This window comes from Scyliorhinus torazame, chromosome 18 (assembly GCF_047496885.1).
Source record: "Scyliorhinus torazame isolate Kashiwa2021f chromosome 18, sScyTor2.1, whole genome shotgun sequence".
NCBI classification, from domain to species: domain Eukaryota; kingdom Metazoa; phylum Chordata; class Chondrichthyes; order Carcharhiniformes; family Scyliorhinidae; genus Scyliorhinus; species Scyliorhinus torazame.
The window spans coordinates 127,511,236-127,539,141 of record NC_092724.1 but is presented as its reverse complement, the minus strand read 5'-3'; the positions used below and the strand labels follow the sequence as shown (position 1 = coordinate 127,539,141).

The window sequence follows — 27,906 nt, the reverse complement described above, 5'->3', positions numbered from 1 at the left end:
TGGAGGAACAGCACCTCATCTATCAATCAGGCACTTTAAAACCTTCTGGACATATCATTGAGCTCAGCAACTTCAATTCCCCTTTTTTTGATCCAACATTTTGTTCCCAACCCCCACAGGGCCACCTGTCATTTGTTTTAAGTTTTGCTTTCACAGAGCGCCTACCCTTGATCTGCTATCCGCACATTCTAAATCTTACATTTATGCCACTATTAGCACCTTATTTAGTCTTTAACACTACCATGGACATCATGGGCGAAATCCTCCCGGAACGGCGCGATGTCCGCCGACTGGCGCCCAAAACGGCCCCAAAACACTTGACCTCCGCCAAAAGGCAGAGAAATGGGGCGATTATTTTTGTTCCAAGAGAGATGGGGTATGTTCAATATGCTTAGCACATCTGGCCCGGAAATGACATCTCCGGGCGGCGCATGCGCGGGAGCGTCAGCGGCCGCTGACAGTTTCCCACGCATGCGCAGTGGAGGGAGTCTCTTCCGCCTCCGCCATGGTGGAGACCGTGGCGGAGGCGGAAGGGAAAGAGTTCCCCCATGGCACAGGCCCGCCCGCGGATCGGTGGGCCCCGATCGCGGGCCAGGCCACCGTGGGGGCACCCCCCGGGGCCAGATCGCTCCGCGACCCCCCAGGACCCCGGAGCCCGCCCGCGCTGCCTTGTCCCGCCGGTAAGGTAGGTGGTTCAATTTACGCCGGCGGGACAGGCATTTTAGCGGCGGGACTTTGGCCCATCCGGGCCGGAGAATCGAGCGGGGGGGCCCGCCAACCGGCGCGGCGCGATTCCCGCCCCCGCCGAATCTCCGGTGCCGGAGACTTCGGCAACCGACGGTGGCGGGATTCACGCCAGCCCCCGGCGATTCTCCGACCCGGCGGGGGGTCGGAGAATGTCGCCCCATTTCTCTGCCTTTTGGCGGAGGTCAAGTGTCAGATTAAGCCCGAGGTGAGGTGAAATGCCTTTTCTTGCCAGCTTGTATGTCTCTCATGGATACCATGAATTGGCTTCAATTTGAATTTGAATTGTTTTTCGGAGCAAGCAATGAGATGGATTCAGGGTTTGCCCTGTTCACTCTGCACATTGGCATTGTAACTTTAAGGATGGGATTAAAATAATATCTAAAAACATTTTTAAACCCCCCCCAAAAAAACTACTACCATGAACATTCCCTTTGTTCATTGACATCTTTGTCAAATCTCTCCTGAACTCTGATCTATCATTGAGCTTTTATGTTGCTCCACCTGTTGTACCCCTTCTTAAACAGCATAAAATCTGTCACATTTCTCTCTCTCTTTAACTCTGAAGAAGAGTCAAACGGACTCGGAATATTAACTCTGTTTCTCTCCCCACAGATGTTGCCAGAGCTGCTGGGTTTTCCTATCATTTCCTGTTTTTATTTCTGACTTGTGGCATCCACAGTATTTTGCTTTTATTTAACAAGTCCATGCTGGCTTTTATTAATTAACCAATATTTGCCCAAATGGCTATTAATTTTGTCCCAATTAATGTTTTCAGAAGCTGCTCCACCAATAAAATTAAACTGACTGACCTGCAGTTATGGGGCTTATCTTTACACCCTTTTTTGAACAAGTGTTTAACAATTTGAAATTCTCCAGTCCTCTGGCTGCACTCCTGCGTCTAAGAAAAAACAGAAAATCATGGCCACTGCTTCCACAATTTTCACCCTCACTTCTCCCAGTATCCTTGGTTGCATCTTATTGGGTCCTGGTGCTTTATTAACTTTAAGTATGGTCAGCCTATCCAATGACTCCTCCTTTTTAATTTTAAACCCTTCTCCTGTATGAATTATATCCTAATGTAGCATGGCCTATAGCGAACCTTACTCTCTGGTATAAGCAGATGCAAAGTATTCTTTTAATACCCCTTCGCTTCATGTGTGAATCCCCTTAATCAGTCCCATTCTTGCGTGCATCACTCTATTACTATTTATTTGCTGATAGAGTACTTTCGGATTCCCTATTATTTTTGTAGCGAGTCCCTTTTCTCTTATTTGCCTTCATGCATTCCTTCTGAACTTTCTGTATTCAGTCTGGTTCTCAGATGTTGACACCTGTCATAAGCAGACTTCTTCTTTTCCAACTTAATCTCTATCTCTTTCATCATCCATGGATCTTTGGATCTTTTCCCACACATTTCCCTTTCACGGGAAGTGTCCAAACTACCTCATCTTTAAAGTTACTCTGTCATTCTTTCCCCGTTTTTCCTGCCACCTTTACTCTGAATTCTTCTTTGTCCTTTTCCCTGGCCAATCTAAACCTTTTGATACGATGGTCACTGTCCCCTAAATGTTCTCCCACTGACACTTGGCCCACATGGCTCTCGTCATTCCAAGAATAAGCTTCCGCAGTATTTTCTTTTCTCATTGGACTGGATTCTTACTGCTGTAGAATATTTTTCAGAACACACTTGAGGACCTCTTGCCCATCTCTATCTTTTACACTTACTATCCCAGTCTATATTTGGATAACTAAAGTTCCCCATTATAACAACAACTCTATACTTTTTGCATCTCTCTGCAATTTCCTTGCAAATTAGCTCCTCTACATCTCTCCAACTAACTTGTGGCCTATAGGTTCAGTGAGCAATGTAACCGCGCCTTTATTAACTCAGGGAAAGTCAACTCCAATGGGGTACGAATGGCTTTGGGCCCGATAGATTGGAATTAAAGGTTGTTTTTTGTTCCTTTGCTCTAGTCACAGAAGTTCTTACCTTAACCTGTCTGGGACATCCTCTCTCTCCAGCATGGCAATGTTCTCCTGACCCAATATTTCCACCCCTTTCTTTCCTTTCCTGACATCCTGTATCTAGGAATACTTACTACCCAATAGATGGACTACCACTTTAAGTATCCATCAGGAAAGTGTGATGAATGCAATAAATTGGTATAAATATTGCACTATATGTATTTGTTGCAGTAATGTTTTAAAAAATTGGGCTAGAATGTGTATAAATCTGCTGCCGTAATATTTTTTTAAAATCCTGGTTTAAAAGATGGACAGACTTTGTGAGCGAAAAAGGTGCAATTAAGATATCATAAAAGTCTGGGGCGAAATTCTCCGACCCCCCGCCGGGTCGGAAAATCGCCGGGGGCTGGCGTGAATCCCGCCCCCGCGGTTGCCGAAGTCTCCGGCACTTGAGATTCGGCGGGGGCGGGAATTGCGCCGCGCCGGTTGGCGGGCCCCCCCGCGCGATTCTCCGGCCCGGATGGGCCGAAGTCCCGCCGCTAAAATGCCTGTCCTGCCGACGTAAATTAAACCACCTACCTTACTGGCGGGACAAGGCGGCGTGGGCGGGCTCCGGGGTCCTGGGCGGGGCGCGGGGCGATCTGGCCCCGGGGGGTGCCCCCACGGTGGCCTGGCCCGCGATCGGGGCCCACCGATCTGCGGGCGGGCCTGTGCCGTGGGGGCACTCTTTCCCTTCCGCCTCCGCCACGGTCTCCATCATGGTGGAGGCGGAAGAGGCTCCCTCCACTGCGCATGCGTGGGAATGCTGTCAGCAGCCGCTGACGCTCCCGCGCATGCGCCGCCCAGAGATGTCATTTCCGCGCCAGCTGGCGAGGCACCAAAGGCCTTTTCCGCCAGCTGGCGGGGCGGAAATTCGTCCGGCGCCAACCTAGCCCCTCAAGGTTGGGGCTCGGCCCCCAAAGATGCGGAGCATTCTGCACCTTTGGGACGGCGCGATGCCCGTCTGATTTGCGCCTTTTTGGGCGCCAGTCGGCGGACATCGCGCCGTTTCCGGAGAATTTCGCCCCTGATCATTATTCTTTCTAATAGGATTTTGTTATGATTTCTGGGGAGTAGATAATTAGAGACATTTTGTTTAAACTAAAGTAAGTAGGTCATGTGATTTGAGTGGGCTAAAGATGATGTAAGTAATGGGAGGAGCCAGGTCTGTACCAGGTAGGAGTTTTAGTTTAGTTTCTGGAAGCTGTGAGCTGAACAACAGCTTTTGCAGAATGTTGTCAGGCTCAGCATTAATCTGACTGACAGGTTTCTGGAGGCTGTTTACTGAAAGGATCTTCTCTCTCCAAGCAGTTTTCCAAAGAACTTTCTATCCAGAGAACAGCAAATAATCCTGTGGTTGCTAACTTTATTTAAAAGTGGATTTTCACCTGTGATGGGTTTTGCTTGCTCGGAGATAGAGAAGGTATCAGCTAGAAGTTAAAGTGTTTCTTTTTATTGTTAAGCGTCATTTAACTGTAACTGTAAACCATATTTCTGTGATGTTAAGGTAGTTTAATAATGTGTTGATAATAAAGTTTGTTGTACTACACCATGGGCGGGATTCTCCGATATCGGCGCGATGTCCGTCGACTGGCGCCAAAAACGGCGCGAATCAGTCCGGCATCGCGCCGCCCCGAAGGTGCGGAAGTCTCCACATCTTGACCGGCCGAGCCCCCACCTTGAGGGGCTAGGCCCGAGCCGGACTGATTTCCACCCCGCCAGCTGGCGGGAAAGGCCTTTGGTGGCCCGCCAGCTGGCGCAAAACTGACTTTGCCGGGCGGCGCATGCGCGGGAGCGTCAGCGGCCGCTCACGGCATCCCCGCGCATGCGCAGTGGAGGGAGTCTCTTCCGCCTCCGCTATGGTGGAGACCATGGTGAAGGCGGAAGGAAAAGAGTGCCCCCACGGCACAGGCCCGCCCGCGGATCGGTGGGGCTCGATCGCGGGCCAGGCCACCGTGGGGGCACCCCCCGTGGCCAGATCGCCCCGCGCCCCTCCCCAGGACCCTGGAGCCCACCCGCGCCGCCGTCCCCCGCCGTCCCAAAGGTGGTTCAATCCATGCCGGCTGGCGTGGGTTGACAGCGCCGGGACTTCAGCCCATCGCGGACTGGAGAATCGCCGGGGAATTCCCGCCGACCGGCGCGGTGCGATTCCCGCCCCCGCCGAATCTCCAGTGGCAGAGAATTCACGACACGGCGGGGGCGGGATTCACGCTGGCCCTTGGCGATTCTCCGACCCGGTGGGGAGTCGGAGAATCGCGCCCTAGATCCCTATTATTAAAAAAAATATTTCTTTATTCTCCTCCTTTTTCGCATTTTCTCTCAAATTTACACCCACCAACAATAACCAATAATCAGTAACAAATATGTCAATCCCCATATCAATAACAACAATCCCATCCTCCCACCAAACCCAAAACATTCGCCCACATGTTCACATAAACAACTGACAAAAAGGAATCAGGAATCATCCATGGCCACCATTAACACCCATCGCCCCCTACCCCCCCAACTAATGTTCGATTTTATCCAGTTCTTAAAAGTGCATAATGAATAATGCCCATGAATTGTAGAACCCTTCTGTCCTTCCCCTCAGTTCAAACTTAACCTTCTCAAGAGTCAAGAATTCCAACAGATCCCCCCGCCACGGCAGGGCACAGGGTGGAGAGGCTGCTCTCCAACCCACCAGGATCCGCCTTCGGGCGATCAACGAGGCGAAGGCTACAACATCTGCCTCCGCACCCATTTCCAACCCTGGCTGGTCCGACACCCCGAATATGGCCTCCCAGAGGCCCGGGTCCAGTTTTTTCACGTGCACCACTTTAGAAATTACCCTAAAAACCTCCTTCCAGTGATCCTCTAGCTTTGGACAGGACCAAAACATATGAACGTGATTAGCGCCCCCCCCCCCCCCCCGCCCCCCCCTCCCCGCAACGATCACACACATCTTCTATTCCTTCAAAGAATCGGCTCATCCTCGCCCTCGTGAGGTGTGGAAGGTATACCACCTTCAGCTGTATCAGCCCAACCTCATGCACGAGGTGGAGGCATTCACTCTCCGGTGCATCTCACACCAGTACCCCTCCTCCATATCCTCTCCCAAATCTTCCTCCCACATTGCTTTGATCCCTTCCAGTGGTGCCTTCTCCTCTTCCAAAATAGCTCCGTAAACCGATGACACTACCCCCTTCTCCAGTCCCCCTGTCATCAGCACCTCCTCCAGCAATGTGGAGGCCGGCTCTTCCAGGAAGTTCTGTTTCTCCTTTCTGGCAAAATCTCGAACCTGCATGTATCTAAACATTTCCCGCTGCTCCGGCCCATACTTTGCTTCCAGCTCCTTCAACCCTGCAAACTGACCCCTAAGAAACACATCTTTCAGTGTCTTAATCCCCTTCTCCTTCCATTTCCGAAAATTTCCATCCCACCTCCCTGGCTCAAATCTGTGGTTCCTCCAAATCGGCATTTCCCTTGACCCTGCCCCCAACCCGAAGTGTTGGCGAAACTGCCTCCAAATTCTCAATGAAGCTATTGTTACTGGACTCCCTGAGTACTTCCCTGGGGCTATCGGGAGCGGCACTGTTGCTAGTGCTTTCAATCCCGACCGCCTGCACTCTCCTCCATTCTGACCCACCGGGAATCAACCCCTTTTACCCAGTTCCGCACCTTCCCCACATTTGCCGCCCAGTAGTAATACACCAGATTCGGAAAACCCAAACCCCCTGCCTGCTTTCCCCTCTGTAGCAGCAGCTTTCTAACTCTGGCCACCTTCCCTCCCCATATGAACGACATAATCCTTCCCTCAATCTCTCTGAAAAAAGTCTTTAGCAGGAAAATCGGCAGGCATTGAAAAATAAACAGAAATCGTGGCAACACGTTCATTTTAATCGCCTGTACCCGACGTGCCAGTGACAGAGGGAGACCATCCCACCTTGCCAGATCAGCTTTCACTCTCCCCACCAAACTAGAAATGTTGTACCTGCGGAGCCCCCCCCACTCCCAGGCACCCCCAGGTACCTAAAGTGAGTCCCTGCCCTACTGAATGACAGCCACCCCCCCCCCCCCCCCCCCCACCCCTGCCCTCACCCCTGGCCGAGATACCACAAAATACTCACTCTTGTCTAGATTCAGCTTGTACCCTGCAAAAGACCCAAACACCCGAAGCAGCTCCAATATTCCCCCTATCGACACACTCGGTCCGACACGTATAACAGCAAGTCATCGGCATATAAGGACACCCTATGCTCTATCACCCCCCCCCCCCCCCCCCCACGCACTATTTCTGTCCATACCCCCGAGCTTCTTAATGCGATGGCCAACGGCTCAATCGCAAGTGCAAACAGCAGGGGGGACATCCCTGTCCAGTCCCACGGTGGAGAGAAAAGTATCTCGAGCTGATGTTATTTGTGCAGACACTCGCCCTCGGCTCCTTATATAGTAGCTTCACCCAATTCACAAATCTTGGTCCAATTCCAAACCGCTCCAGAACTGCCATCAAGTAGCCCCATTCCACCCGGTCAAACGCCTTCTCAGCGTCCAATGCCACAGCCACCTCTGTTTCCTTCCCCTCTGCCGATGCCATAACGACGTTCAATACCCTCTAATGTTTGAAAAGAGCTGCCTCCCTTTCACGAATCCCGTCTGATCTTCACCTATCACCTTCGGCTGGCACTCCTCCAGCCTACCCGCCAGTACCTTCGCCAATACTTTTGCGTCCACATTCAGAAGTGATATGGGCCTATACGACCCACACTCCGTCGGATCCTTATCTTTTTTTAGCAACAGGGAAATCAATGCCTGCCCCAAGGTTTGTGGCAACATCCCCTTCCCTATCGCCTCTTCAAACATCCCCACCATCAGGGGTGCCAGCTTATCCTGGAATTTTTTATAATATTCCATCGGAAACCCATCCGGCCCTGCCACCTTCCCCGACTGCATCCTTCCAATCACATCCTTTATCTCCTGCTCCACTATCGCTCCTCTTAATGTAGCCCTGACCCCTCCCCTAACCTCGGGTACTCCAACCCATCTAGAAATTCCTGCGTCTCACGATCTCCCCCGGGTGGCTCTGACCTGTACAACCTCTCATAAAATTCCTCAAAAACTTTGTTAATCAGATCCGGCGCCACCACCAACTTCCCTGCATTATCCCTCACCTGCACAATTTCCCTTGCCGCTGCCCCCTTCCCTTCCCCCCCTCGCTCGCCTCGTAGGCCCAACGAAACCTGCCAACCAGGCTCCAATGCCCGCAGCCCTCCTCTCAGCTCACCTCCGTTCACTAGCTGACTTTAGTTAGCTAGCGCGGGTGGCTCCCCCCGCCACGCTATACCGTCCCCTCCCACACGGTCCCAGAGAAAGAAAAAACAACAATTCACTAAATTAAGATATAATCGTCGCAACACGGAATGCCAATCAACCCAACTAATAACTTGAACTCAGCAACAATGTGAAGAGAAGTAAATTACAATACACGTCAGTGTAAAAAGAAAGTTATAACATTTATACATTTTCCAGCTCACCATATCCCTATTTGTGCGTGGACTCACTCCTGGAGCAATGTATTCTTTCCTCACAGTTTTACAAATTTAAAAAAGAGTGATTGCATTTCTTTCCGGCATCCGAGCAAATATTGGCGTCTGTATTGGCAATACAAGCCGGGATCGTAATAAACGTTCTAACAAATTTCAATAAGTCCCTTTGTACATGAAGAGCAAACCATCACAGGCATGACCAATAAGATGTGAGGAGCCACAGCAATCATAGAATTGTACCTGCTATAAAGAGGAATGAAACACACCTTCCTAGAAGTACCTGTTGTATAGAAACAAACAGGCTAATCAGGGCTGACTCCTTCACTCCAAAAATAATTTATTAAGTGGACTCCCAAATGAAATAAATTAAAAGGTTACAATGACCCACGCACACATTGTTCACAGGTTTCATTTCACATTGTGAGTGCAGTAGGCCTCAGGCTTCTGCACTGACGATTATGAAGAATGACTGCTCAATGTGCATCCAAGCAATGGCCAGCTGTCACTGTGTCATCAATTCCTCACAGTAATTCTTTGTATAGTAAGTTATTGTTCTCGGAAAGTGGTGGAACAGTAGCTGCACATACATTAAGTTATTTGAGCAAATACATGTTTTCTTTTATGCTCGATTGAGAGCAGATTTCTTGCATTTTGTAACTTTGCAGTTGAGCACTGAAATTCATAAAACTTTGACGTGATAAACAAGCAAATCAGGCAACATTTCCAAATAATTCCATTAGTGGCACTTGGAGCATTATCATGCAAAATGGACTCTCAATACAGAGAGGATAATAGAACTTAATGCAAATAAATTACAGAGAATACATCCAATTTAGTGATTCAGATGACAGCAAACACAAAAGCTAATATTCGGCTTTTATGTTAAACATAGGAAATGGATTACTACCCAAAGTTTACACTCTGTTATATGTTCTCATCCGCAAAATGTGGCAATGAATTTGATTAAAAATACTTTTTTCTAAATGTTAATCTCTCTGTCACTTCATTATAATCTGGGACAAAGGGTGCTACTAATCACACGAAGGGGGAAATGATGCAATAGGATTGGCAGTATTCAATAATTTCTGTTCCACAGTAAGACAGGCAGAATGTTTCACGATCTGCTCCATATTACATGCCATTAACACTGAGCTTGCAAAGACTCACTGATCACCGGTAGTGACAATGCCATCAGCACTGGATTCATCTTCTGTTAACTGACTGCCACTTCTAGATAGAAAATGCAAATGGCAGGAACCTTTATTTACAGACGTTGAAAATTTAACTCAATATAACTTCAGAACAGAAAAATTTGAACTCATTTTTAGGGTCCTTAATTCAAACAATGTGCGTGAGGGAAACTGTTAGCAAGTTCTGTTGGAAGAGAGACATTAGCAATTGCCAGAAAACATGAGCCTTGGTCAGTCCCCTTGGGCTGAATGTACTGATGGTACTTTACTGATCAAGCATCAGCCTACCTGCACTTTTGTTTCAATCCTGATAGGGGAAGTAGTACGATTCTTCCACGGTAACGGGGGGCAGAACCATTCTTTTTCACTGAGGTACACAAGGAAGGAGCAGTCTGTGCCATCAACGCCATAATAAGCATAGCAGGGGTCTGAGGTCCACCGGGCTCTCATCCACTTCATTAATCAGCAATGATGAAAGGAAGAAGAAAAAGGAGGGGAAAAAATCCATTATTACGACAGAACTTTTCACAAATTCTTGCATATATCTTATTTTTCGCAGAGCTCTATTGCAAAGTTGGATTTGAAGACCAGCTTGCAGAAAAAGGGGAATGAAACCTCATGAACTGTGGACCATGCAATGCCCAAGGACGCATCTTATTAGTTCAATTGCTCGGACCTTGTGCTGTGGTCTCAGAGTTGCATGTACTGATGACATGCATTTTTAAAATCACGGGATAATTCTACGATGGTAAACTTCTATTCAATTATTCCATTCACTCGGAAAACTGATTTACATACATTTTGCCTTTGATAGAAACCTGATTTTTGGGCCCCTTTGGGGCTGGAGATTCGGCGGCCCAGCCGGAAGTCCACTGACTTTGCGCGGGCCTGGAAAATCTCACCCAAGGTGTATCACAAAAAAAAGAATCAATTGTATAGCGAGTATATCAACAGAAAGAACTTCCTCCATGCACCTTTAACAACCGTCAGCCGCTGATCTGCTTGTGGAGCTCAAACCTGCTGTTGCGTCTGCTGCTTATAGACAGTGACAAACTGTGGCACTTTGCTTTACATGCTAAAATGAATGCCTGGGTCAATGTGTTACACAGCTAAAGTTTTGTATTCCCATCTGAAGTAGAAATAACAATTTCAGACCAGCCACTTGTTGTTACGTAAAACGGCACTCTCAGAATTTCACCAATCCACTAGTAAACAAGTGGGTAATAGCCATGCTGGTATTTGTTGAGCTCACACAAATGATTCATGTTACAGCTAGACCCTGAATCAGCTGTGTGCTCTTATCAAAAACTGACCAATCATCAGTAGTGGAAGATTTGGAAAAGAGAGTAAATAAAAATGGAGTAAATGTCAATCTGAAAACATTTTTCCTGAGGACACTGCAGTGCTGCAGTTTTGGTTAGTTGAAAAACCTAATTGGAACATTTTTCTTTGCATGTTGAGGGCCTTTGTAAGGCATCATACCCAGGCATTCTTTAACAAGTGCAAACGTATCTTGCAATTCAGCATGAAAGGGTGAAATACAGTTTACATAAACGATTATGGTGTTTGGAAAGGTACCTTTCTTAGCACATATTTTCTGATTGCTCAATGCACTGCACAATATTTATGGCAGCATGGGGAGCATTGCATATGCTCAAGTGCACAATGTTGACAAAATAGTATTTAATTCTATTACTAGGGCTGTAACTTCCTCTCGGTGGTGTGCCGCACACGAGCGGCGCGATGACCTGAAAGTGCGGCCGTATAAACATGTGCGCTGGAAGCTCACGCCATTCAAACTGCCGGACGACGTTTTTTCCCTGCTTTAAGCCATGCGCTGTGCCAGAACTGCTCAATGAAAAATGCTGGGACAGCACTAACTTGGGCCACTTGCCCAGATGTCAGGTAAGTTTTTAAACCTTTGTATTTGCACTTTAATTTTTCGGTCTAGGATAATCGACAGAGACAGCGGTGAAACCCCAATGTTTGTAAACGTTAGATAAAAGCAAATTACTGCGGATGCTGGAATCTGAAACCAAAAAGAAAATGCTGGAAAATCTCAGCAGGTCTGGCAGCATCTGTAGGGAGAGAAAAGAGCTAACGTTTCGAGTCCAATGACTCTTTGTCAAAGCGGGTCAAACCAGCTCTTTTCTCTGCCTACATGGATCTGTGCGATCCAGACCTATGTACAGCTCTTCTTCGAGGAATGGGCATGTGGAGCTGCAAGGTAAGTTACAGTGATAATGCTTCCCACTGCCCCTGTCTGGACAGTTCTTTAGCTTCCAGATAGGGCCCCTTTTCTGGGGGGGAGGGTTGTGTGTGTGTGTGGGGGGGGGGGGGGGGGGGGGGGGTCTGTGGAGCGGGTTCCTTTAGGCAGGGGTCACTGTGGTGGTTCCCTTATTACATATGGCCCTGGGGGATCCCCTTATGATAGGGGTCCTGGGGGTTCCCACTATTACAGGGGTCCCTGGGGGTCACCCCTATTACAGAGGTTCCTGGGTCAGGGTGGGTTGGGTCACCCCCACACTTGGGAGTAGGGGACGGCTGTGAGGTGGGGGGCGGGTGGCCGATCGTAGGACCTCACTATCAGAAGACCACCTGTTCAAAATGACAACCCAATAGTGGGATTTCCTGGACATCCTTCATATTCAAATAAATATATGGGGCGAAATTCTCCGGAAACGGCGTGATGTCCGCCGACTGGCGCCCAAAACGGCGCAAATCAGACGGGCATCGCGCCGGCCCAAAGGTGCGGAATGCTCCGCATCTTTGGGGGCCGAGCCCCAACATTGAGGGGCTAGGCCGGCGGCGGACGAATTTCCGCCCCGCCAGCTGGCGGAAAAGGCCTTTGGTGCCCCGCCAGCTGGCGCGGAAATGACATCTCCGGGCGGCGCATGCGCGGGAGCGTCAGCGGCCGCTGACAGCATTCCCGCGCATGCGCAGTGGAGGGAGTCTCTTCCGCCTCCGCCATGGTGGAGACCGTGGCAGAGGCGGAAGGGAAAGAGTGCCCCCACGGCACAGGCCCGCCCGCGGATCGGTCGGCCCCGATTGCGGGCCAGGCCACCGTGGGGGCACCCCCCGGGGCCAGATAGCCCCGCGCCCCCCCCAGGACCCCGGAGCCCGCCCGCGCCGCCTTGTCCCGCCGGTAAGGTAGGTGGTCTAATCTACGCCGGCGGGACAGGCATTTTATCGGCGGGACTTCGGCCCATCCAGGCCGGAGAATCGCGCGGGGGGGCCCGCCAACCGGCGCGGCGCAATTCCCGCCCCCGCCGAATCTCCGGTGCCGGAGACTTCGGCAACCAGCGGGGGCGGGATTCACGCCAGCCCCCGGCAATTCTCTGACCCGACGGGGGGTCGGGGAATTTCGGCATGGTGTGGACCACTGAATTGCATCCCGCTTTATGACTGTAAGGAGATCGTAAAAATTGTGCAATTCAGCTCTGGCGGGAGAACGTAGTCTCCAGAATGGAGAATCCCATTGAATAAGATCAAAGGTCCTCAGAAATGGCAGCTCCTATATCCAACTCCATTTGGAGCATATGGACATTCATGTGCATCAGGACATGAATAGGGGCCACATGGGGCACTGCTAAACAGTTCAGCTGCATCTCAGCCTCATCCTTGGCCTCTTCTAGGTCATCCAGATGCAAGGCCCGATCCGAGGTGATGCCTACCCCAACTCAGGTGCCTGGAGCGTTGGCCCTTCTGCTGCCTGCGGTTGCGTCGAGATCAGCGCCCACGTCACACACTGGCCGGAATTACATTCAACTAAGTCCGGGAACATCTCGTGTCTCACCGGCTGGTTCTTCACCGAGAGGCTTAAGTCACTACAGTGGTCGGAATAGGGTGTTGGGATACCACAAGGGCTGCGCCCCAAAACGTTCACCTCCATCCCTTGTATTTCCTTGATGCCATGTTCTGTGCATTCTCAGGAGAAAGAGATCTGCAGTGCCTGTTGAAAGGTCAGGAAGGTTTCGGCCAAAGGTTTTTTTGCCTTTCCACATTATTTACACCGCAGTCCAAACGATCGTGGAGCATATCTGAGAACCCAGTCCATACTCACAAAACCCGGCTATCTTCCGTAGATGTGATATGGACTCGGTGACGAACTCACCGAGGAACCTCTTTCCTGTATCAAAAAGATAACCTTTGAATGATCACTGACTGGGTCAGGCTAAAGTGTTGCGCCACAAAGGCCATGAGGTGGTTGAACGATTGTGTATCTAGTGTTGCTGGTATAATGAGACTCTGGATCACCCCAAACGTGTGCGCTCTACAGGCCACCAATAGTATGACCATCTGCCGCTCGTTCTCCATGATGTTGTTGGCCTGGAAGAAGAGGCTCTCCTCCTGACTAGTCCAGGAACCAGAACCACATCTTGACCAGTCCAATCGTCTGCTCCACCATTACACGTTATAACGGGTCTCAGCGGGTGTTTGTGGCCTCCGCACCGGTGTCATCAACCATCTTCTGGTCGATGGCTACCCAAGGAGACATCCCACCAGCCGCTGGTCTCCTTCGAAGACGATGGGCTCTCAGAGCTCCAAGAATTTAGCTGTCGCGGACTTTCCCTGGGAACCGGGCACACATCTGCAAAATGCGCTTAGCATGGTCACAGAGGAACTGCACATGGAGCGAGTGGAATCCCTTGCCCTTCAAGAAGGAAGCCTCATGCCATCATGGGAATGCAGAGCCAAATGAGTGCAGTCAATTAGATCCTGCACTTGGGGCAGGCAAGCCAGGCGGGCGAAGCCATAGCTCTGATGTCCTGGCTAGCTTTGTCCCGGTTAAAGTTTATGTAGTCATGAACCCTAGCAACAAGTGCACTGGTCATCTCCCTTATGCTCTTATGTGCGGTGGACTTGGAGATGCCACAGAGGTCACTTGTGCAGCCCTGAAATGAGCTGCTAGCTAAGAATTACAACATCGTAGTACCCCTTAGGGCTACAGTCAATGGGTGTCCTCCCAGTCCATGTGGTGCCAACTCCTGCATCATCTGGCACAGGTGGTCCACTGTTCCTCGGGACGGGTGCAGTCATTGCCAGCACTGGTTCTCCATTATCTGGAGGTATTCTGGTCTCCTCCAGTACACCCATGCCCAATAGCCTCTGAGCCACTTCAATGTGTGGCCTTGCTCTCGGTAACCCAATGGGCCCTGCCATCCCCTCCTCTATAGGACGCTGGTCCTGTCCATGTGCAGCCGCACATTGATGCTCTCTCTCCTGGTACACTGCAAACAAAAGAACAGCCAACTCCATTAGCGCCATCATCCTCACAGTCTAAGAACTGAAAGGGAGGAAACAGCAATGAGGTGTCCTGTCAATGCTTGGCCCATTGCCGTGTCAAGAAATGGGGCATCCACACTTAGACCTTCCCTTATGAAAGGCAGCACGGTGGCGCAGTGGGTTAGCTCTGCTGCCTCAAGGCGCCGAGGTCCCAGGTTCAATCCCGGCTCTGGGTCACTGTCCGTGTGGAGTTTGTACATTCTCCCCGTGTTTGCGTGGGTTTCACAGCCACAATCCAAAGATGAGCAGATTAGGATTAGTGGCCACACTAAATTACCCCTTAATTGGAAACAATAAATTGGGTACTCTAAATTTATTTTAAAATAACCTTCCCTTATGTGAGCACCTTTCCAATGAGATTCACTCTCATGCACTTTCATACACGATGGCGATGTCCCCAGACGCACCTCTCCCAACTCTGCGTGACAGATGGGCATCCACCTTGGATAGCCTTGGTCACCCACAGAACCCCTGTGAGGGTGAGGACTGGGGGAACATGAATGCATTGACTTGACCCAGGCCAGAGGTGGGGGTGGGGGGTGGGGGTGAGGGGGGGTAGGGGGGGATGCTACCACAACACATCGAATTTTAGCATTCCCTGCTGAGCTCTGTTACCTTTTCGAAACCTGTGTCACCTCCCTCTTATCAAGAGGTTAGTGCACGCCACGGAGTTGAATGCTCGGGGGTTCAGCTCTCAAAGGGTTAACTAGAGTATGCCATTCAGAAGCAATACTGACTTAACAGACTCATCAAGGAAGGGTCAGAGATGTTATTAGTGAAGTGGCTTCCCCCTGTGGAGGTGAAGTTCATCTGATTTATTTCAAACCTCCAGATTACATTCAACCTGATCCTTAGCTTTAACCTGCATTCCCCCAGCTCTCATGGATAACAGATCATACGAGGTTTCCAATCTTGTACACCCAGCCACCCATGATAACTTCCTCGATGGACTGGCATCCCAATCCATAGGCAGTGCCCATCCTCACTGTTGATGCTCTAAAGCTGTCCCTTGCAGCCTGAGGGTGAGGGATAAATATGACTGGACTAGTTGTCCCCTCTGTGTCAGGGTCCTATTGCCCTGATGGAGCTAATCAGCACCCCATGTCACAATCCTCCATTGCCCAGACAACCTGGAGTGTCACTGAACCCCACCTTGGTACCTCGCAGTCACCCACTGTGCTGACCCTGGGGATGTGCTTGCCCCCACCCACTTTCAGTTTCCACCCCAGAAAGGCAATCCTTCTGAGGAACCATTGTTTAAACTCTAGCAAGGGTGACTCGAGATGCGCAAAGTCCACACTACGTGCTGCCTCCCCACCACCAGGTGCCAGGCCCATTAGTTACTAATAGTACCACAATAATGGAGGCCCAAAGAGCAGGGACACAACCCCCCCCTCTGTCTCCGAGACTGACTTAGCTGGTCCCCCCTCATCCTCTCCGTTGCCCCCCCCTCCATTAGACTTCCTGGTTGGTAGTGACAACCTGCACACTCACATCCAAAATGCCCCTCGGAGGTGAGATTGCCAGGGTAAGGTCTTTATAGAGTTGTTTGAATATTTAATGAGGGGGTAAGTGACAGCGGGATGGCTCGCGAATGATCTTATCATTTATTAAAATGAGGTTCCTGGCCTTCTTGGGCGAGAACCTCATTACATCACAGGCGAGGGCGTGACAAATTGGTCAATGATATCGCGCCAGGGAGAATCTCGTTTCCCTATTCTCGTGAAATTTTGGGCCCACATCACTGATGGCTGACTTGAGCTCAAAATTCTGCCCTGTGCATAATCTTTTCTTGTCCAAAATTATTCATGACATTTCCCAATACGCCTTGCATTTTCACACAATCTTTGTGGGCCTAGGGAGGGTGCTTTTTCAGAGGGTCAGTGCTAATTCGATGGGCAGAATGGCTTTCTGCACTGTAGGAATTTCTATGGTTCTATTGTATTCAATCAAAGTTTTCCAGAAACCAGGCAGGCCTTGCAGTGTTACTAATTTATAATAATTTAGCCCGTGCACAGCATAGCTTATATTTAATTGTCCAAGCGTATTTGGATTAATGCTGCCTTCGCATGAATGAAGACATTCAATAGCGCTATCTGTATTGCAGGATTTAGTATAGCACAGTGCAGATCATGCTGTTGTACAGATGTGAGTGAGAAAATATATGTACCACATTTGATGACTGTAATGCTGTAACTGAACAGATGGAAAAAAGCTGCATGTTGCAAAAAGTAATTGCTTGCACCCTGGATACAGAAAAGGCCAGATAGCAATTGTCTGAATTGAATGGATTGCCTGTTGCAGAGTAATTATGTGTCCTGAATAAAGGAAAGGTTTTGGCAGTAATTGTATACGCTGGATGAATTGCCTAAGTTATAGTAATTGTGTACCTTTAAGTAACAAAGCAGAAACGTGAGGATTAAGTTGTCTCACCAGGATTCTTATATCTAGTGCGTACTGGAATGAATGGAATAGATGGAGAGCTAGCTTACCCTGCATGTGATTGGCCTTGGAGATCACGATGAAAAAATAATTAGTTGTTTTTATGTACAGAATTACAATTAAACTAAAACTCATATATGAAGGCCGTCTGCACACACTCCCAACATCAACTATGGAGCAATACAAAATAAAATTTGACAAATCATCAAAACAAACCCATATATAGCATATACTAGCACAGCAGGGCAGGAGAAAAAAATATATATATATTGCTGTATTAAAAGCAAACGTAATAAATCCACACCTTCCAAAGTAGAAAAATGTTATTCTTCTTTGTTGCTGGGATTGTAAAGTACCTCAGTATTTTTTTTTGTCTTCATATATAGCATAACCACAATACATTACATTATTGAGCCATTGAAGTGCGTACAAACTACAATAGAAATGCTTATTGTTCGCCCTGCTGAAACAATACACGAGATAGCTTAAAATAAATCAAATTTAATTAACTAGAAAATCCAGGATTGTCCAAGGAACCTAAATTGTGTGCTGATTAAAGTTATGAGTGAGTAACCTGACACAGAAAGTGCCTTGTTATAATAAACATTAGCCAAATTGAAGTAGTAGAGAGGTTAATAATGTATTTGAACATTCAAACCTCCCCACTGAACAAAAACCTGCAATCAGCCAAGAACCACAGAATCTTACAGTGTAGGAGGAGGCATCCAGCCCGTCGAGTCTGCGTCGACCCTCTGAAAGAGCACTCTACCCAGGCACACTGCCCGTCCTATCCCCATAAACCTGCGTATTGATCATGGCCAATCCACCTAACCTTTGAACTGGGGGAGGAAACCGGAGCACCCGGAGGAAACCCACACAGACACAGGGAGAAAGTGCAAAGCTCCACACAGTTGTCCAAGGTTGGAATTGAACCTGGGTTGCTGGTGCTGTGAGGTAGCAGTGCTCACCACTGTGTCACCCCACTGTATAATTATGTAATATTACAATGAAATTACACCATAGCATCAGGCGGCTTGACCCAATCAGCCTGTGTTGGTGTTTACCATCCACACAAGCAGTAGTCTTAATCATATGTGCCCAGTTTGTTTGCAAATTCCTATATTTTTCTCCAGCCACTGAAATGACATTCATAAATGTTGCCATGTTCTCTTGAAGAAAACCACTGGGGCAAACCAGGAAATGCTGATAGTTATGAAGCTATTTCTCACAGCTTACACAGACAAAATCTTTGTCATGCGTGAAAGACATTACACAAAATAAAACACAGTAATAAACCTATCGGTTAATTGAGATCCCATTAAAGTATATCCATTGGCCTTCAGTTTCCTCTTCTTGTCGGAGGTGCATGGCTTCCTTCCCAAAAAACGTATAATTGAAATCAGGATATCCAAGTCAGGAATCACAAACACTTCTCATTATCAAACAATGATGAAAATAATTTGCATGTACATCTCAAGGTGCATTGAGGCATAAAAAATCCATAGAATCCCTACAGTGCAGCAAGAGACAATTCGGCCCATCGAGTCTGCACAACCCCTCTGAAGGAGCACTCTACCTATGCCTACTCCTCGCGCACTAGCCTGTAAATCCGTGCATTGGACATTAACAGGCAATTTAGCATGGCAATGCATCTGACCTGTGCACCTTTGGACACTAAGGGGCAATTTAGCATGGCCAACCCACCTACCCTGCACATTTTTGGACTGCGGGAGGAAACCAGAGCACCCGGACGAAACCCACGCAGACACGAGGAGAACGTACAAACTCCACACGGTCACCCAAGGACAGAATTGAACCCAGGTTCCTGGCGTTGTGAGGCAGCAATGCTAACCAATGTGTCACCAAGAGGGTCTTAAAGAAGGAGAGAGAGGCAGAGGGATGGAGAGATTGAATGGCAATTCCAGAGCTTTGTGTTTGGGCAGCTGAACACACAGCTTCCAATGGTGAAGCTACAAAAATCAGGAATACTCAAGAGGCCAGACTCGGTGGAGTGCAGAGGGTGTGGGAGATTTATAGGGCTGGAGGTCTTACAGAGAAAGGGAGGATGGGACATGGAGGAATTTGAAAATAAACATGAGAATTTTGACATTGAGGCATTGCGTGACTGGAAGCCAAGAAGTGCAGCATACTGTGATATTCATGAATGATGCCTTCAAAAAAGACAGTATTGTGGATTATGTGCTTGATAAAAGGAGAGGAGGGAATAATTGTTCCCTTGGGATAACAGAACTGGACTTTAATTTCTATCATTGCTGCAGTGTCACAACATTGTTATGCTCAAGTGCCACAATGATATTAGCAATGTGAGTCACATATCCATTATACAAGTGATACACATAAAACTTGGACTTGTTAAAATAACTTTAAAGAATCCCACAAGGGTTTTACAAAGGTGAAACTGCTACTTAAAATTCCATGCATTGACTTTGGATTTATCATGAAACAATTATCTTTTGGTTCAAAGTTTACAAGCTACAAAATAATGAAATATAAAAAACTAACTAATTTGGAAGCAGTGGCTTCATTTGCTCTGTGTAGAATGACAAAGCAGGATAATTAATGTAGTATTCATTAAGACTACTTGTTTATGATATGTGTATAGCGATAAGGAACATCTGTAAAATAATTATTGTGCAATTGTAATTCGCCGGTTAAATCTAGCACTTGAAAAATAAAGTCCTAATTAGCAATGATTTTCTTAAATTTATAGGACTGCGTAAGGATTTGCACAGTAGTTTAAAAAAAATATATATATTTTTTATTAAAGTTTTGCAAAGTTTTTTTATAATAAATAGTAATAATCCTAACACAGCAAAATAGAGTGAACATTAACATAGTGCAAAAAGAGAATAAACAATAGCAATTGACTAGAAGTGACCCCATGTGCCTCAGTCTTCCCACACCCTCCCAACAGAGCACTCACCACTACTCCCCTACGGGTCGCTGCTACTGCTGACGTTTTAATTTTCCCTGAGAAGACATCGGACGGTATTATGTCCCCGCTCAACAGCAGCAGCTCTGTACATTTGGCAAAATTATTTACACACATAAGTAGGCATCTGTTCGTGGCGTTGTCATCCCTTGCTTCTCCCAGACGGAGTTCGCTGCCGTTGTCGTCTCGTTCTGTTTCTGCGCACTTCCGCTTCTGCGGCCCTCCCGTCTTCCCCGTTTTCTCTGTTCCTGTGGACGTTAAGTTTGTTAACGTTTCCCTGCCCCCCTCTCCCCGGCTCTCCTCTATTGTTCCGTCTCTTCCCTCTACACCCTCTCGCCCCGCCTCTACACCCTCTCGCCCCGCTCCTGCATCACCCCCCCCCATGGCTCGCCTTTCCTTCCTCTTAGATTTAGCTGTCCCCCCCCCTTCCTGGTCTATCTCTCCCTCTCTTGCTTTGGCTTCTCTCCCCTGTTTCTTGGCTACCTGGCTGTTCTTCTGCTTGTTTGTTGGCCACAAACAGGTCCCGGAACAATTGGGTGAATGGCTCCCACGTTCTGGGAAGCCGTTGTCTGACCCTCGGATGGCGAATTTGATTTTTTCCATTCGGAGAGATTCCGAGAGGTCGGACAACCAGTCTGCAGCTTTGGGTGGTGCTGCTGACCGCCAGCCGAACAGGATTCTACAGCGGGCGATCAGGGAGGCAAAGGCAAGGGCATCCGCCCTCCTCCCCAGGAATAGATCTGGCTGGTCTGAAACCCCAAAGTCCGCCACTTTCGGGCATGTCTCCACCCTCATCCCCACCACTTTGGACATTGCCTCGAAGAAGGCTGTCCAGTACTCCACAAGTCTGGGGCAGGACCAGAACATGTGGGCGTGTTTGGCTGGGCCTCCTTGGCACCGCTCACATCTGTCCTCCACCTCCGGGAAGAACCTACTCATACAGGTTCTTGTTAAGTGGGCTCTATGTACCACTTTTAGTTGCGTCAGGCTGAGCCTTGCGCACGTGGAGGTGGAGTTGACCCTATGCAGCGTGTAGCGCACAAAGACTCCGTGAGACGAATAGAGTGAAGTCGATGAGGCTTTATTAAGCGTGTCTGTTCCCCCGCAGCTCGATAGTAGAATGGCCTGCAGGGGAGGACACCGGCTTCTTATACTCCGCCTTCAGGGCGGAGCGAGAGGTCAACGGCCAACCAGGACCCGGGATCTGTCAGCCAATGACATTAGGGCTTCCAGTCCCACATGACCCCCAATACATACTACCACATTCACCCCTTGTCAAAAATGAACCCGGCGGGGTGATGCTTCGTATGGTGGTAAGGGTTTACAGGGCTGGTCCTGGGAGGAAAACATTCACATGGCAATACAGTATTGTACAATTTTGTCCTGTTTCAACTATTTACAGAAGGTATCGGGAGAAAAGCAAAATGTTCTTGTGAAAAGTCCATATATTGATTTAGATCGACGCCACGAGTCGGTCGGGCGGTCTGGTCGTCCGTGTCGATCGCCTCGGCCCCGGTGGTGGTGGTGGTGCTTGTACCGGTGTTGTCGTCTCCGGGAGCCTTACGGTTTCAGCTTGGGCTTTATTCTTGGTCGGGCCTGAGGGGAGGGGAACCTGATCCTCCTGGGGAGGGGGCGGTCGCGGGGTGCGGCGGTGGCAGGAAGGGGGGGGGGTTGGGTGAATGGTGTCGGGGGGGTGTGTGTGTTGCCGGCGGGCGCCAGATCCCGCAGGGAGACCGTGTCCTGTCGGCCGTCGGGGTACTCCACGTAAGCGTACTGCGGGTTCGCGTGGAGGAGGTGAACCCTTTCGACCAACGGGTCCGCCTTATGTGCCCGCACATGCTTTCGGAGCAAGATGGGTCCTGGGGCCGCCAGCCAGGTCGGCAGCGACGTTCCAGAGGAGGACCTCCTAGGGAAGACAAGGAGACGCTCATGAGGCGTTTGATTAGTGCTCGTACATAATAGCGACCGGATGGAGTGGAGAGCGTCCTTGAGGACCTCCTGCCACCGTGAAACTGGGAGGTCCCTGGACCGTAGGGCCAGTAGGACGGTCTTCCAGACCGTGCCGTTCTCCCTCTCTACTTGCCCGTTCCCCCGGGGGTTGTAGCTGGTCGTCCTGCTTGAGGCTATGCTCTTGCTGAGCAGGAACTGGCGCAGCTCGTCACTCATGAAAGAGGACCCCCTGTCGCTGTGGACGTATGCGGGGCAACCAAACAGTGTGAAGATGGTGTTCAGGGCTTTAATGACTGTGGCCTCGGTCATGTCAGAGCAGGGAATGGCGAATGGGAAGCGGGAGTATTCGTCCACCACATTAAGAAAGTATGTGTTGCGGTCGGTGGAGGGTAGGGGCCCTTTGAAATCGAGACTAAGGCGTTCAAAGGGGCGGGAAGCCTTAATCAGGTGCGCACCATCCGGCCTGAAAAAATGCGGTTTGCATTCCGCGCAGATGTGGCAGTCCCTTGTGACTGTACGGACCTCCTCTAAAGAGTATGGGAGATTGCGGGACTTGATAAAGTGGAAAAACCGAGTGACCCCCGGGAAGGCAGAGGTCCTCGTGGAGGGTTTGGAGGCGGTTAATTTGTGCGTCAGCACATGTGCCGCGGGATAGGGCATCGGACGGCTCGTTCAGCTTTCCGGGACGATACAAAATCTCGTAGTTGAAGGTGGAGAGCTCGATCCTCCACCTTAAGATCTTGTCGTTTTTGATTTTGCCCCGCAGTGCATTATCGAACATGAAGGCTACCGACCGTTGGTCAGTGAGGAGAGTGAATCTCCTGCCGGCCAGGTAATGCCTCCAATGTCGCATAGCTTCCACTATGGCTTGGGCTTCCTTTTCCACTGAGGAGTGGCGGATTTCTGAGGCGTGGAGGGTCCGGGAGAAAAAGGCCACGGGTCTGCCCGCTTGGTTAAGGGTGGCCGCTAGAGCTACGTCGGAGGCGTCGCTCTCGACCTGGAAGGGGAGGGACTCGTCGATGGCCCGCATCGTGGCTTTGCGATATCCGCTTTGATGCGGCTGAAGGCCTGGCAAGCCTCTGTCGACAGAGGGAAGGTCGTGGTCTGTATTAGGGGGCGGGCCTTGTCTGCGTACTGGGGGACCCACTGGGCGTAGTATGAAAAAAAACCCAAGCAGCGTTTCAGGGCTTTTGGGCAGTGCGGGAGGGGGAATTCCATGAGGGCGCGCATACATTCGGGGTCGGGGCCTATTATCCCGTTGCGCACTACGTAGCCCAGAATGGTTAGCCGATTGGTGCTAAAAACGCACTTGTCCTCGTTGTACGTGAGGTTCAAGGCTTTGGCGGTCTGGAGGAATTTTTGGAGGTTGGCGTCGTTGTCCTGCTGGTCGTGGCCGCAGATGGTTACATTGTCGAGATACGGGAACGTGGCCCGCAACCCATGTTGATCAACCATTTGGTCCATCTCCCGTTGGAAGACCGAGACCCCGTTTGTGATGCCAAATGGGACCCTTAGGAAATGGTATAATCGCCCGTCTGCCTCGAAGGCTGTGTACTTGTGGTCACTTGGGCGGATGGGGAGCTGATGGTAGGCGGACTTGAGGTCCACGGTGGAGAAGACTTTATATTGGGCAATCCGATTGACCATGTCGGATATGCGGGGGAGAGGGTACGCGTCTAGTTGTGTGTACCTGTTGATGGTCTGGCTATAGTCTATGACCATCCTTTGTTTCTCCCCTGTCTTCACTACTACCACCTGCGCTCTCCAGGGACTATTGCTGGCCTGGATTATGCCTTCCTTTAGTAGCCGCTGGACTTCGGACTGAATGAAGGTCCGGTCCTGGGTGCTGTACCGTCTGCTCCTAGTGGCGACGTGTTTGCAATCCGGGGTGAGGTTCGCAAACAAGGACAGGGGTTGCACCTTGAGTGTTGCGAGGCCGCAGATTGTGAGTGGGGGTATTGGGCCGCCGAATTTGAACGTAAGGCTCTGTAGATTGCATTGGAAATCTAATCCCAGTAAGGTGGGGGCGCAGAGTTGTGGAAGGACGTTTAGTTTGTAGTTTTTGAACTCCCTCCCCTGCACCGTTAGGGTAACTATGCAGAATCCTTGGATCTGTACGGAGTGGGATCCTGCAGCTAGGGAAATCTTTTGTGCGCTGGGATAGGTGGTCAAGGAACAGCGTCTTACCGTGTCGGGGTGGATAAAGCTCTCCGTGCTCCCTGAGTCGACTAGGCATGGTGTCTCGTGGCCGTTTATTAGCACCATTGTCGTCGTCGTCTGGAGTGTCCGGGGCCGAGCTTGATCGAGCATAATTGAAGCGAGACGTGGTTGTAGTAGTGGAGTGGGGTCCGTTGTTGCCGTGCAAGATGGCGTCGAGGATGAACAAAATGGCTGCCCCCATACATCGCACATGGCTGGGGGGTCACAAGATGGCGGCGGGGGTGGACAAAATGGCCGCCCCCACGCGTCGTCCAGGCCTGGGGTGGTCCAAGATGGCGGCGCCCTTCCTCCCCTCGTGGTGGCCGGGACCCAAAATGGCGGTGTCTGCGGGTCGCACATGAGGCGCTGGGGGGGTTGGGGAGCGTTAGGACCGCGCGGGGCTCCCTCGTCTCTGGGGACAGCGGTGGTCGGGACCCAAGTTGGTAGCGCCGGCGGGTCAGACGTGGGGCGCGTGGGGGGGGGGGTTGGGGGGCGTTAGAGACGCGCAGAACTCCCTCTTCTCCGGGGAGAGTGGTGGTCGGGACCCAAAGTGGAAGTGCCGGCGGGTCATACGTGGGGACGGGGGGGGGTTGGGGAGCGTAAGCTACGTGCAGGGCTTCCTGTTCTCCCGGGACCGCGGTGGTCGGGACCCAGAGCGGCTGCGCCTGCGGATCGTACATGGGGCGCTGGGGGGGTTGGGGAGCATAAACGGCTTGCAGGGCTCCCTGTTCACCCGGGACAGCGGCGACCTCACGGGACCGGCACACAACCGCGAAATGGCCCTTTTTCCCGCAGCTCTTGCAGATTGCTGCGCGGGCCGGGCAGCGCTGCCGGGAGTGCTTCGCCTGGCTGCAGAAATAGCAGCGGGCGCCCCCGGTGCGACTTGGCGTTTGGACCGCGCAAGCCTGTGGGGTGTCCGGGGGGGGGGGGGGTTTGTCGCGACGGGTACGTACGGAGCCCAATGGGCTGCCGCGCGGTCGGGGCCGTAGGCGCGGGTATTACACGCGGCCACGTCTAGGGAGGCTGCTAGGGCCCGGGCCTCTGAGAGTCCTAGCGACTCTCTTTCTAGAAGTCTTTGGCGGATTTGGGAGGAATTCATACCTGCCACAAAAGCATCGCGCATTAACATGTCCGTGTGTTCATTTGTGTTCACCGAAGGGCAGCTGCAGGCTCGTCCCAAAATCAGCAGCGCGGCGTAGAATTCGTCCATCGATTCTCCGGGACCTTGCCGTCTCGTCGCGAGCTGGTAGCGAGCGTAGATTTGGTTAACTGGGTGGACATAGAGACTTTTCAGTGCTGCGAACGCCGTCTGGAAATCCTCCGCGTCTTCGATGAGGGAGAAAATCTCCGTGCTCACCCTCGAGTGCAGGACCTGTAGTTTTTGGTCTTCTGTGACCCGGCCGGTGGCCGTTCTGAAGTAGGCCTCGAAACAAGTCTGCCAGTGCTTGAAGGCTGCTGCCGCGTTCACTGCGTGGGGGCTGATCCTCAGGCATTCCGGAATGATCCTGAGCTCCACAGTCCTTTTTAGGCACGTTTAATAAATTGTAGCGCACAAAGACTCCGTGAGACGAATAGAGTGAAGTCGATGAGGCTTTATTAAGCGTGTCTGTTCCCCCGCAGCTCGATAGTAGAATGGCCTGTGGGGGAGGACTCCGGCTTCTTATACTCCGCCTTCAGGGCGGAGCTAGAGGTCAACGGCCAACCAGGACCCGGGATCTGTCAGCCAATGACATTAGGGCTTCCAGTCCCACATGACCCCCAATACATACTACCACACAGTGCTTCGCTCCAGAGTCCCCACCCTATTTTAATCCCCAGGTCCTCCTCCCACTTCATTCTCGTTGCTTCCAATACGGTGTCGGCCCCTTCTACCAGTCGACCATACATGTCACTACAGTTTCCTTTATCTAGTATGCTTGCGTCCAGTAACTCTTCCAGTAGTGTCTGTCGTGGTGGTTGTGGGTATGTCCCTGTCTCCTTTCGTAGGAAGTTTTTTAGTTGCAGGTACCTTAGCTCGTTCCCCCTTGCTATCCTGGAATTTCTCTGTCAGTTTGCCCAGTGTTGCGATCCTGCCGTCCGTGTATAGGTCCCTGACTGTCAGCGTCCTTCTGTCCTGTCCCCGCCTTTTGAAGGTGGCGTCAGCCAGCGCTGGCGTGGTTGTTACAGATGGGAGCTTTACCCGACATTCTGGTCAGGCCAAATTGTTGCCGTAGTTGGTTCCAGGACTGGAGGGTGGCTATTACCACCGGGCTGCTGGAATATGTTTTGGGTAGGGATGGGGATGGGAGCGCCCGGAGGGAGGGCCCGGAGGGAGGTCCCCATGCAGGAGGCCTCTTCCGCGCGCACCCACTCGGTTTCTGGCTCCTTGATCCATCCCCTTATTCGCTCGGCCGTCGCCGCCTAGTGGTAAAGTTGTAGGTTTGGGAGGGCAAGCCCCCCCCTGGATTTTGTTTTTTGTAAGACCTTCTTTGGGATCCTAGCATTCTTCGCCCCCCCCCCCCCCCCCCCCCCCCCCCGCCCCCACCCCCCCCATATGAACACCATGATTAGTTTGTCTAGTGCTTTGAAAAAGGCCTTGGGGATGTAGATCGGGATGGATCTGAATAGGAAGAGTTACCTGGGCAGCACGTTCATTTTGTTCATCTGGACTCTCCCCGTGAGGGAGAGTGGGAGTGTGCTCCATCTTTGCAGGTCCTTTTTTACTTCCTCTGTTAGACTGGTGAGGTTCCATTTGTGGATCTCTTTCCAGTCATGGGCTATTTGGATCCCCAGGTAGCAGAATTTGTGTCGGGCCTGTTTAAATGGCAGTCCCGTTAGTGCTGCCCCCCTCCTTGTGGGTGTACCGGGAAGATCTTGCTTTTGCTCATGTTGAATTTGTAGCCCGAGAAGGCGCCAAACTCTTTCAGGAGAGCGATGATTCTGTCCATGCTGCTCTGTGGATCCGAAATGTAGAGGAGCAGGTCATCTGCATAGAGTGAGACTCTGTGCTCTCTGCCGCCCCTTTGGATCCCCCTCCAGCTTTTTGCTGCTCTGAGCGCGATTGCTAGTGGTTCGATCGCTGGAGTGAACAGCAGCGGGGACAGTGGGCATCCTTGTCTGGTGCCTCTGTGCAGCTGGAAGTATCGGGAGTTGGTGTTGTTGGTCCGTACGCTCGCCATGGGAGCGTTGTATAGGAGTGTTACCCAGGAGGTGAACCCTGTTCCAAGTCCGAACCGCTCCAGTACCTCTATAAGGTATTCCATTCGACTCTGTCGAAGGCCTTTTCTGCATCTAGGGAGACGATCACCTCTGGTGTTCTCTCCCCGGAGGGGGTCATTATCACGTTCAGCAGGCGCCTGATATTCGAGGTAAGCTGACTACCTTTGACAAAGCCCGTCTGGTCCTCTGCGACCACCTCAGGTACACAGTCTTCTAACCTTTTGGCTAGGATTTTGGCCAGTATTTTGTCGTCTGCATTAAGCAGTGAGATGGGTCTGTATGACCCACATTCCGTTGGGTCTTTGTCTTTCTTAGGTATCAGCGAGATTGAGGCCTGTGCTAGCGTGGGCGGCAGTGTGCCCCTCGCTTGCGAGTCTGTGAACATCTCCCGCAGGTGTGGGGCCAGTGCTGT

At 50.7% G+C, this 27,906-nt stretch overlaps 1 protein-coding gene across 3 annotated transcripts in view; it reads right to left on the bottom strand.

Moving 5' to 3' along the window:
* LOC140395495 (alpha-1,6-mannosylglycoprotein 6-beta-N-acetylglucosaminyltransferase B-like) overlaps positions 1 to 27,906 on the bottom strand; it is a 1,325,626-nt gene that overhangs the window by 517,383 nt on the left and 780,337 nt on the right. For all 3 annotated transcript variants that reach the window (XM_072483321.1, XM_072483322.1, XM_072483323.1), the window contains one exon: positions 9,755 to 9,919. In XM_072483321.1, the coding sequence (XP_072339422.1) occupies positions 9,755 to 9,919 (165 nt within the window). The remainder of the gene's footprint in view (positions 1 to 9,754; positions 9,920 to 27,906) is intronic.